This window comes from Ambystoma mexicanum, chromosome 8 (assembly GCF_040938575.1).
Source record: "Ambystoma mexicanum isolate Mex_15411 chromosome 8, UKY_AmexF1_1, whole genome shotgun sequence".
Classification (NCBI taxonomy): Eukaryota; Metazoa; Chordata; class Amphibia; order Caudata; family Ambystomatidae; genus Ambystoma; species Ambystoma mexicanum.
In genome coordinates this window covers 412232339-412244271 of record NC_090929.1, presented here as the reverse complement: position 1 = coordinate 412244271, position 11933 = coordinate 412232339, and the positions used below count along the sequence as shown (strand labels likewise).

At 48.8% G+C, this 11933-nt stretch overlaps 1 protein-coding gene across 2 annotated transcripts in view; it reads left to right on the top strand.

Annotated features, from left to right (window-relative positions):
- Window positions 1–297: 297 nt before the first annotated feature.
- AGTRAP (angiotensin II receptor associated protein) overlaps window positions 298–11933 on the top strand; it is a 122376-nt gene continuing 110740 nt past the window's right edge. The window contains exon 1 of one of the 2 annotated variants that reach the window (XM_069609916.1): window positions 298–413. In XM_069609916.1, the coding sequence (XP_069466017.1) occupies window positions 387–413 (27 nt within the window). In that variant the 5' untranslated portion in view covers window positions 298–386. The remainder of the gene's footprint in view (window positions 414–11933) is intronic. The other variant, XM_069609917.1, reaches the window with a different exon arrangement.

The window sequence follows — 11933 nt, the reverse complement described above, 5'->3', positions numbered from 1 at the left end:
TCTCCCAGGGCGCAGCTGCCCCTAAGGCCGGCCCTGACTGGGCAGCTAGTATTTTTGATCAATGAATAATTATTCTTTAAAATGCACCATTTGCTACACATTCTACCACGAAACGTCCTCTTGGTACATCAGACACTGTTTGTCAGAACAGATACGAATTGACATTTTTCATTGGCGCCAATTCTATGACCCAATGGTGGCCTCTCTGTGGGGTGATGGGCTTTATTCCGCCAGGATGCCATCTGGTGGTTACTTCGGGAAGTTGCGGGTTGATCCCGGCACAAGGGATAGGATCATGAGACTGATCGTCCCCATCACGTGACAACCTCTCCCTTTGAGTATGTATCATATGACTCTCGTATCTGAGTGAAAGGGCGAGACGAGATATGGAACTGCCGACGGTGAATCTGAAGGTAAGTGGGGGGATGGATGAAAGGAGAATGCATGAAGTTGCAGGAGATAGCAAGGAAGGAGTGGGCACAGGTGCCCGCGGAATGACTGCAAACGAAGGACTGTAAAGTCCAGAAAAGTGGCGTGGGGAGCCATGAAGTGGGCTAGGCGCGGTACTGGCATACCTTAACTCACACGGCACCTCTCTCACCCGCCAAAATCCCTACACGCCCGTATGAATCAATGGGCTTTCACCCCTCAAATATAAAATTGGGTGTTTTCACCCGCCCAGGGGCCATGAAAGGCTACTTTGTTAGACTTGTGTACAGAATAGCACAGGCAGCAGAGTAGCCAACTCATAGCGCCCACTCTTGTGTGCTGCCGAACTTCTCCCTCTTGCCACTAGTTCTGGCTAGTGAGCCACGCAGCCCGCTTCTCGCGCCGTCCGCCAGCCACTGCCTTTCGTACTGCCCACACAGTACCCGCATGCCTGCCGTACTACACCCACTGCGAGCTCCTGGCTCACGCTGGCCGCCCGTCTACCCCATCCCCTTGCAAGCACCTCGCAATGGGCAATCGCGCCTCACGGCGACCACCAGTGACCGCTCCCGCTTCTCAGAGTGGCCACAGGGATAGCTCCCAGCACTGCTCGCCACTTCATCACGCTGGCCACGGGCTCCTCGTGCTGCCGGTCAGGGGCCCGGGGCCCTTGCTGGGTCCTCGCTCTGCCCCCCGAAGGTACAGAGATCTCGGGCAGCCCTGCCTTGTTGACTCCTCGCACAGCGGCACCAAGGCGGGTGAGCCCCGTACAGTGTCAATCGCTTAAACCTGCATCGATCGGGCATGTGGTTGAGCTATATAGACTTATCAGTCTGTGGTTTCTCTGCAGGGGTCCCCAAAACGGCAGTACGTGTTTTGTGACAGTTGTGATGGGGGAGGAGATGGTCAGAAAAAGTCGGAGAGGATAGTACGATATCAATCCGAGACTGTAGTACGGGGCTCCTCTGGTGTGTGGGGTTGTGGAGGGGCGCATACAATGGACGCGGGTTTTTCTGGGTCTTCCCCCCCCACACTATCTTGAACGGGGGGGGGCGGGGAGGAGTAGAAACGGTGGTAGAATTTAGAGAGGAACTTACAGGGAAGGAGCTTGAAGACGCTTGTCTGTGGACGTTGGCTAAACGAGGTTGTCTGTGAATGCAGGGACGGCGCCAGGGCCTTAAAAATGAAAGGGGCCTGGGGGTACGGGGACATATTGCTAGTCAGCAGTCCAATAACACAGCAATATATTCCTTGATATATTGCTTACATCGTCCACTCTGTAGCGCTAGCTGCCTTTGCCCTAGCTCGTGGTGCCTGGCTTCCATTGGGTAAAAATTGAAGTATTATCACCTCGTTGCCTTTCAACACTCCAGTCAGCCACTTGCTTACAAAGAAGGATTCATAGCTATTCAGCGGGCATTCGGCGTTTTAGCTCCCTGTCTCATGATAATTGGAGGATATTAACCTTATCTGTATCTCCATTATAATGTATGCCCCTCAGAGTTGCCTCAGATTGCTTTCTGCTCTAAGCAGTGGGGGGGGGGGGGGTGGAGAGGGGCGGGACGCAACCATCCTGTTGAAATGCACCCCACACATCTTCAGCCGGGCATGTGTTCATGGTATTGCTTCGGGCCTGACGGTGAGCACTTGCAGTAGTCAGAGATGAAGGCCCTGAGGCAGGAAGGCGTGATTAGGCCAGGGCTGCAAAATCTAATTTGGCGTCTGAGGTTAGAACTGGGTCCCGTAGTTTCAGAATATGAGATCACACGACCCGGCGTTAATGGAAACAGGTGTGTGGTCTTTGGGTGGAGGGCCGTAGAGCACCCAAAGAATGCTGTATTCCATGCGCCTCTCGCCCCAAAGACACCCATTCCCCCTTGGCCCCCACTCCCGCCTATTGCTTGCCCGACACTTTTGCTTGCCCGACACTTTTCTCGCCACAGTGCCATCTCCCTCTCCTTGGATGTTTTCACCCTCCTGTGAAAAGCCTCTTGCAGCTTCAGCCGAGCCCTTCCCCCAACAGTTCATGTCACGTGAGGATGTGCGGTTCTTCCGACTGAAAAAGTCCCCGTTTCGGGTTGAGGACCTCGCATGACCGCGCGCGCTCCGAGCCGAGAAGGGAGGGTGGGGGTGGGATGAGTAGCAACAAATATATCCCGTATTTCACGGTCTCCTTTTGAAGCACCAATAACCCCTCCAATGCTGCCACGCGATGCACTGTCCTTGTTATGTAAATCTTGCTACGCTGTATGCACGACTCTGCAAATGTAGTGGCAACTGTAGGCTTTCTGCAGCCCTATGCCCAACCAAGCACATGTGCCCACCTCCCCAACTTTACCTCACCTTTTGCCAGACTCTGTGCCTTCACCAGATTCCGCCCCTTCAACACTCTCTCTGCCGCTGCCAAACTACACCCCTTCACCCCCATTTTCACTCCATAAAAACATAAGGAAATTTTTAAGGCTGTGGGGATTAGAAAGTAAAACGCTGCTTCCGCTCTATTAATTCAAGCCTGTTCTCTTCTGAAGGAGTGTTTTCAGATCACTGCTGCCCAACGCTCCGAGAGTAAAACAGAGTCATGGGTTGGGTGTTCCAGCATAGCAATACGTTTGCGGGTGTGGGTTAGGCTATGGGTCTCGACAGCCTGCGTTTATGGTATTTGGTATTGGAGTTGGTTGGACTGTACAATACATGGGAACATTTTGTAGATGTGTGGGTTATAGATGTAGATTTCCCGCTGTCGTTTGAGGTTCTGTTTTGCAGTAAAAGTCCAACCTTGGATTTACAATCGAATTAATGTAAAAACGCAACTCTTATGCATTGTGTTGGATACTTTGCAGTTGGTTCTCCTGGTAAAGCTGAGCGTACAGCGGAATGTCATCAAATAGACAGTAAACTGAGCAGGGATGCCATTTGCCTGCTTAGCAATGGGCAGCTTCTGTATGAAATGACTGAAGGATATCTTGATGGGACTTCTTGGACCTTTCTTCTTTACAGCTGTGAGACATCGTGTACCTCTGGCATGCAGTTTGCCTTCTCTTTCACCATTCATTGACTTTGGGCATCCTTTCACAGGTTTCTTGATGCACTTGCGCATTTAGATTTACTTTTTGCCATTTTAACTTCTGTGCAACCTCTTTATGCTAGCACCTTTTGGGCAGCTGCAGACCTCCTGAAATGTGGGGCGGGGGATGGAAAGTAGTGCTTGCTTCTGAACATGATTTTAGTGCCCACCTCTGGGAACTATGTGCCAGACTTAAGGATAGGCATCCATTTAATATTGTAAAATGATGCACCATTTTAAACTTTTTCACTTTTCTGGAGGGAAATCCCTCATTTCTGCGTTTTAAAATGCATGTCCTCTTTATATGAACATAAAAGGGATTACTGAGCGCATTATATGTGTGCGTTGATTATAGAGGTGGGGGGAGCCAGAGATTTCATGGGTAGGGCCGAGCCCGGGGGTTAGGCCTGGCTCTACGAGCCCACCACGGGCCGAGCCCGGAAAATGGCTGCACAAAGCGCTTTCTCCAAACCATCTCCCTTCAGATGAGGGAGAAACGCATAGTGCTTTCTTCACGTTAACACCGGAAGGAAACCGCTGCAGGCTGACGGGGTCAGGGGTGCGCCTTCCGTACGCAGGGGTCGGAGAAGGGTGTGGGGAAACCCCCCCCCCCCCCGCGCCCTGCCCGACATCCACTCCTGGCGTCATCACAGACCAGTAAAAATCTCAGTGAAAGCTCACAAAATATGAACGGTGGTGATGCGTGCAGGGTGGGCTGAGGGGCAAACAAAGGTGACGGCACCTCGCCCACACGGGAGCACAGCTGCTGCCTTCACTCAAATTCCCTTTTATTGGAAATTGTTTTCAGATTTGTTTTCATGAAAGCATAACACATCTTATCTTCAAATAAGCACAGTGTTTGCTGCAACCACTAGCCTATGAAAACATTACAGAGCATGCCCCAAACACATTTTCCTTCCGACAAAATGGTGGTAATTAAAACAAGTAAACTTAATCAGCTTGTGCAATGTATTAAGCATTAGATCTTCTACAGCACAAATTGCTCCTCCATCCAAGTAGGTGGTGTGCAGCAACACACACTCGTAATGCTGCCACTAATATCACTGCCCAATAACCACCAATCTGTGAACACATTTTAACAAACATGCCTCAAAGATTTTTCCCCTCGTTTCAAAGTAGTGGCAATGAGATGAACACACATTCCATCAAGCTGCCCCAGCATCCAACTCCATCCTGGCATCCAGGGCGCGCACAAGCGAGAAGCGCATTTCAAATGCAAGATTAGTAGCTATACTTCACCCCCTTCTATATATGACCCCCTTCTATATATGATGCATGCACGTATAGCTACCAATATTACATGTGAAATGCGCTTGTCTGCCATTGTACCCTGTGCAAGATCTTTGCGCCCTCACCACAAATGCAGACCAACAGGGGTCTCGGTTCTGCTGGCAGTCAGGCCAAAATAAGTGTGTGCAAGCAACAGGTGGGGCTTGTGGCCAGCCACTGGCCTGAGAGGGGGATCAGGACAGAGCCCTAGGTGGGGCTCAGGCCGGGCTCAGCCCTGCCAGGCTCGGCCAGCTCTAGTTGATTAGAAAGAATTGCACCAAAAAAAACAATTAAGTTCTGGCTAAACGGACCCTCCAGGATTTTGCAGCACTAACCTTTATTTATTGCAGCATTTTTGTAGCACATTTTTTATTGACTGGAGGGGGCAATATTGGCACATTGAAGGAAAGAGGCAGTGTGCAAGGCGACAAGAGAGCCTGGGTATCATTATTTGTACATTTTGTATCAATTAATAGCAAGAGTCCCAGATGTCTCTGGCTTGCGAGAACAGTTTGTTTTGGCTACGTTTTTTGGTTTAATGTGCATGCCTTTTTAATATTTTTAACGGTAGTGATCATTATAATGTGCAATGCTGAAAATATTCCCCTTCTATGTTCTCCAATTCCCCAAACACCCACACACCTTTCACCAATTCCCCATCACAACTTGTATTCCCGAACCTCTCACTCAGTCATACACACTCGCATGCTCTGTCACATTGCCAAGTCACAATTTGCACTCTCCAGTCCCTGCCAAACTCCTAACCATACTCGTAACTCCCAACTCGCACCTTACGCTCCCCAAATCCCCCCACAGTATACACTGCTTAATTCTTTGTTGCTACGTCTGCATCTTGCATCCTTTCTCCCATTTTATTGCACTCTTCCCTCATCCTTTCTCCCAATCTGCAGCTCACTGCCTCTTTACAGCCAGCCCCTCTCTGTTTTTGGCCCCCTCGCGACCCTGAACCCAAGCTCCCTCTACTTTCTGTACCTCTGCTCTCTCTCTGATTTCTGGCCCACTGCTTCCTCTCAGCTCTCTTGCCCACCGCTTCCCCCTCTGCTCTCCCTCTGCTTTCTTGCCTACCACTCCACCGCTCACACATCACTCCCCCCCCCCACCCCTTTCTCTCCTTTCCCTCTCACATGTGACACTTTTTTTTAATTTTTGAAAACTAGATTTTGGTCCACGTCCTCAAAAAATGGGGCTTCTAAAAATAGAGCAGAGGGAATGCTATTTTTAGATAACCAGGTCACCTTATTCTCAAAGATCACCTGCACATTTCCACAGGGCTGAGTTGTAGAGCAAATGATGTGCTGGGCAGCCGCCTGCAGTACGTTTGTGTTGGAAGTGCTCTCCCGACCATGTTCTGCAGGCTCCCAAAAAAACCCACATTTCTATCCTGTTTGAGGAACCGAAATTTAAGTGAGACAGCAGCTGTCACACTTAAAACACTAAAAGTATTGCAATAGTTCGTAATGACCCTGTCACCCCTGTGCACCTACTCAAAGCTGGCGCATAAGGTTGCCTACGCTTTCTGCACATTTAAAAACGCATCTTGTCAATCTGGGATGTGCTTTTAAATACGCAGAAATGCCCCTTGATTTGCACAAAGGGGTGAAAAAGGCCATCTTAATGGGCGCCTATAAGATGCGCTCATTCAGATGTCCTTTTTTGGATTGGGCTCCTTTCATTTTTTTTGTGCAAGTGACGAGTTGTGTTTGCGCATTTCTTTTCTTGAGTAAAAAAAGTTTTGCGAAACTAGGCGCTTTTTTTTAGAATGTATTTTATTTATTTATTGTTTTAAAATGGTTGTTTTAGCAAAAACTGATATTTTTTCACCGGTGTTCTTGCAAAAATTGCTGTTTTTGCACCTTTTGGAAAATATAGACCGTTTTCGCGGCATCGTTATAAGCTGGAGGGCCTAATTAAAGAGCATTTTTTGAACATAAGAATAACAAAATAGCATATCCATCATATGTGACAGTTGTATGACTGTATCGCTAAATAGCTGTTAGCTGGGTTTGGCATGCATGTTTTTAATTATTTTTTTTAATATAAAACAAAAGTTGCCCTAACAACAAAGCTTTTGTAAATATCAAGCATGTATGGTATGGAATTTATAACACGTCTATAGACAAGTGTTTCAACGCACGACAAGGCAAGGGAGGGGGAACAGAGGAGAGACGACTATCTTACTAGGCCAGGTGATATTGAGATTGTGCAGGGGAGGGGGGAAAGTGGGGAAAGTTTAGGGGGATGCGGGAAGGGGGCAGTGCAGTACATAAAACAGAAAATAAATAGAAAGTGCGGCCAGCTGGTGACGAGTGCAAGGGTAAGTGCAGACATCAGGTGTCAAGTGCTGGAAGGGGGCTGTAGGGATACAGAAACAGTCCCAGAGTGCAAGGTTTGCCAAAGGGGCAGTGCAGGTGTGCAACTGGCGGGGAGGGGAACTGGGTCCGAGATTGGAGGGTAGCCAGGTAACCAGTGCAATTTCAATTTTAGCCAGGAGATTAGCAGGGAAGAGGAGGGGAGAACGCAAAAGCAAAGAGGAAGGTCTTGAGGTGCTTCTGGAACCGGAAATGGTTTTCCTCAAGTTTCAGGAGGCTGTTCCAGAGGGATGCCCCAGCAGAAGAAAGAGATCTACCACCAACTTGTTGCTTGGAGAAGCAGCTGACCATGAGGGAGTTGAAGGCGGATGAGCGAAGAGATCGAGAAGGAAGATATTTAGGAAGAGAGAGTTGAAGGTATTGAGGCCCCAGGCCCTAGAAGGTCTTGTCGACAATGCAGAGCGTTTTGAACGTAATCCTCGCCGCCCTGGGAGCCAGTGCAGAGACTTAAGTCCTGGAGAGATCCGATCCTTGGGCTTGAGGCCAAGTACAAGTCTCGCAGTCCTGTTTTGGATGAGTTGCGAGAGTGGAGAGGAGAGCCAGGCAGATTTAGAAAGGCTGTTACAGTAGTTCAACCTAGAGAGAACCAGAGCTCTGGAGACAGTGAGCATCTGGGGGAAAGAGAGGAAAGGAAGAATACCTCTGAGGAGGTGCAGCTGGTAGTGTGACTTCTTAGAGAAGCCAGAGATGTCAGGAGAGGAGGAGTGTGGGGAGGCAAAGATGACCTGAATGTTTTTAGCCTCACAGGTGGGAGCAGAAAGATGGCTAAGAGAGGCCGGCCAGAGATTGACAGGAAAGGAGGGAGCAGGTGTGCCGATGAGGATCTCGGTCTTACTGGCATTAAGTCGGAGATTATTGGCAGCACACCACTCCTGGATAGCAAACAGATGGACAGTGATGAGAGAAGGAGAAGAAGTGGCAGAAGGGAGCCTGAAAATGAGTTGTTATCCGCATAGCACTGAAAGTTGGGGCAGAGAGCGGCAATGCGGTGGGCAAGAAGTGCCAGGTATTGGTTGAACAGCCAGGGAGAGAGGTTAGACCCCTGGGGAACACCACAGGTACAGGTACAGGTAGAGATAGAGGAGAGGAAGGACCCAAGTTGGACCTGGGAGGGTCGATCAGAGAGGAATGAAGTCAGCCAAGCCAGGGCCTGAACGGTGATTCCCCAAGGGGCTGAATGGTGATACCCAGGTTATCACGGAGACGGTTGAGCAGGATGGCATGGTTGACCGTATCAAAGGCAGAATAGAGATCAAGTAAGATGATGACACAGGGGTGTTGGAATCAAGGTTGGAGAGCAGGTTTTCACGGATGTTCAGGAGAGCAGTTTCCGTGATTCTGGCAGCTCTGAAGCCAGACTGATGGTCATGGAGACAAGCAACAGATTCTGCGTGAAGATTAAGCTGGGAGATGGCCAGCTTTTCCAGGAGTTTGCTCAGCAAAGACTTTAGCTGTCAGAGTGGAATTACTGCTATTAGCTCGAAATCCCTCGTGCATTGTTGTCGCTCACCCAGACTCTGCGAAACAGAACTAACGTTATATTTAAAAAATGACACATTGAAAATTAACTGCTATCTAAAGCCCAAGTAGCAGCTTGACAAATGCGCGCACCCCCCCCGCCCCCGCCAATTGCTTCCACCCAGGATGCTTCCATAACTCTCTCATTGACCTTGCCAGCAGAATAGTTCGGAGAGAGGTACCTTCAAGATGACCACCCTAATCTAGAGGCTGAATGAGAGACAGCTGGCCTAGAGACCCATCTATTCTTGCCATGTGTGATGAGTCTATCCCATTCCCTAACCATCCTCTCCAGGTAAATTCGGGATAGCCTGCCAGACATTTTGGCGAACCAGCCTGCATCCTTTAATCAAATCCACCAAGGAGCTTGGTGCTGGCAAAACCAGTTCCTCTCCCAGAGGAAGGGAATAGCTGACTGTTGGAAGGAACTCCGGTCTACGCATAAGGACCGAAGTGGGCAAGATTTTCAAGTAGGGCTCCTTACAGAACAATGCTAGAAAGTATCCTGGCTGATGAGTTGGTCCCCAAGAATAGGATTTTAATGTCGAATGACAAAAATGTTGGAAAAAAAATTTCGCATTCCGTTTTTTAAAATTATATATTTATTTTCGGGTCCGGGAGTAAAAAGAAATGGGTAAAACAAAAACAAAAATTAAAAAAGGAGGGTTGGGGGGGGGGGGGGGGTCCGACAAAAAAAGACCTTCGACGACATTGTTTTCGAAATTATCACTATAAACCGTCAGACACATCTGCTGTCTTATAGGTCAACACTAGGAGATATCTCAAAACAAGAGGAAGGTTTTCTGGGGAGACCAACCTCTTGCTGGGATGGCTTATGGGGATGAAACCCCACACTGATCATCACAACCAGTTCGCCAAGAGCCCACAAACCTCGCCAGGACTTCTGGAAAGTCTTGATCGCTACCCATTGGACCTTCAGTGAGCAGGGGTGTGGGAGGCAGATCTCTTATAGAAAATCAAAAATCTTTGTAGGATCACAGTACAGAGTATGGAGGCCATGAGGGTCACACCAAGTCTGGAAAGGGGAATAATGATGCTTGTGGATGGGAGCCTGGCCCACTGTGTCGCCGAAGCAGCTGCCACCGACACTGCGCTGCTCAACCTCCAAATTGATAATAGCAGCAGAGACGCCTTCAGAACCATCTCCTCCCACCGCAAGCCAGGAAGTGGGGTGGGGGGGGGGTGGGCCTTTGGGAGAATGATTCCCAGAATCATAGCTAGCACTTGCAGGGGAGGGAAGGCATAGAGCACTGGGACAAGTTAAATACAATGACCCCTATGCTTGATGGTTCAGGATCAGAAAAGAGGAACATCCTATTCTCCTGAGTGGCAAACAAGTCGACCTGTGGGATCCCAAATCTGTAGTATATCAAAGAGCAAGACTCCAAGGAGGGGAACACCCTGCTTAATTAGTCTACTTGTATCATCATCACTCACTGAAGACGCTTTGCTGAGCAAGACGGTGGATGACGTTCTGCCCACGAAAGATGTTGCCTTCCACTGTCATTAGAAATATAGAATGTGCGTCCTGGGCCTATTGATCTAGGCCTTCATGAAAGCACTATGCAACTTAACAGTACTGCTTGCCCTTGCAGCAACAGAGAGAGATGTCACATGGCTTCCCGCACTGCCACAAGCTCCTTCCAGTTGGATACCTGGCTCCTCACTGAGGATGGCCATTGCCCCTGTACATAGTGAGTGCCCCAAGAGCATGGTGGCACCAGTGGTCAAAATCACTGGAGCAGGAGGATCCGGGGGGGCCCAAATAGAGGGATTTTGAGGGTCCACCAGCCATTTCTGTAGCAAGGACTTGATATGGGGGACTCTCGTATGTGCTTGTTGTGGGGGGGGGGGTGGATTTGTGGTCCTGTCCATTAGCTGTATTGGATGGAACCTTGCCCACTAGAGTGGGAGGATTGTCGCTGCAATGAAGATGTGGGTCTTCATCCAAGACCTTGATGCTTGGTGGAAAGACACAAGTTGCTCCCGAAGGTTGACTGCTCTCGCATCACGCTGAAAGTCAGTGCGTGCAGCTGTGTCAATCTCTGCTCCAATAAGTATCGGCCTCTGCACCAGCAGTGGGATTTCTGATAGTTTGCAAGGGATCTCAACTCACGCACCAGCAGCCAAACTCTGTGTGTGAAGCACCACATCCTTGTGTGTGCCAGATTAAGCCCATCGTCCAAATACGGTTGTATCTGGATCCCTTCCCTGTGGTGATGGCTAGTCATGGGGGTCAACAGCCTGGTGAAAATCCACGGGGTGGTCTTAAGCTCGACAGGAAGTACAGCCTTGTAAAGGCTTCAAAGAATATTACAAAGCGGTGCCACCTCTGGTGAACTGGTGCTATGGGAACATGATGGTGGGCAAACTGGTGTACAGAAGCAGATGTACGCGTCATTTATAGAGCTCACCTCCGTCCTACTGGAAGAACAAGAGAGCACTATGTTTGACACCTGATATCATTGCACTACCACATCGTAGGTATGAGAGACCTTATGCGCTCAGACAACCGTATCGAATGTATCCTCGAACTGATGCTGCGGTAGACATGAGCCTGCAGACAACATTGGAAAGAGAACTGTGAGTGAAGTCTGGCAGCTGTAAAGTGACGTCACTAAGGAGAAGAGGTGTGTACGCACTGAACTCGATGTACGGATATCTAAAGAATGATGATGTGATTAAACTGATGAAGTAAACATATATGTGAATATGAAGAAAACCATACACTGAGGTGATAAGTGGCCAGAGATGTAGTAAATGTACATATGCTGAAAAGCACGGTAGATAGGATGATACCGAAGTTTGTTAAAGTCGGAAATAGAACGCAAATAAAGCATCCATGCTTAGAGAATGGATGTCGGCCTCGAGAATGGAAACCAAGGCTGCAATGCCGACAGGCGCTGGAATACAAATTCGTGCAAGAACAAAGGATATACCCTTGACTCAGAATCGGGGATGCTGCAGCAAGAGCAACTACATGAGTCGAAAAGGATAAGCTATGTATGTAGGACCCATTTCTCTTAGATTAAATAAAGGAGTGAACATTTGCGAGTGCCAATTTCTGGTCAATTGATACAGAAATCACATGCAGAATGGAGCAACCAAGTTTCCAGAGGCAAGGGAGAGTAATAGCACCCAATATAATTGAATCAAATTGCATTTAATATAAGGGCAAAATGGACAAAAGCATGGTCTCATCCACACGTGATTCAGGACAA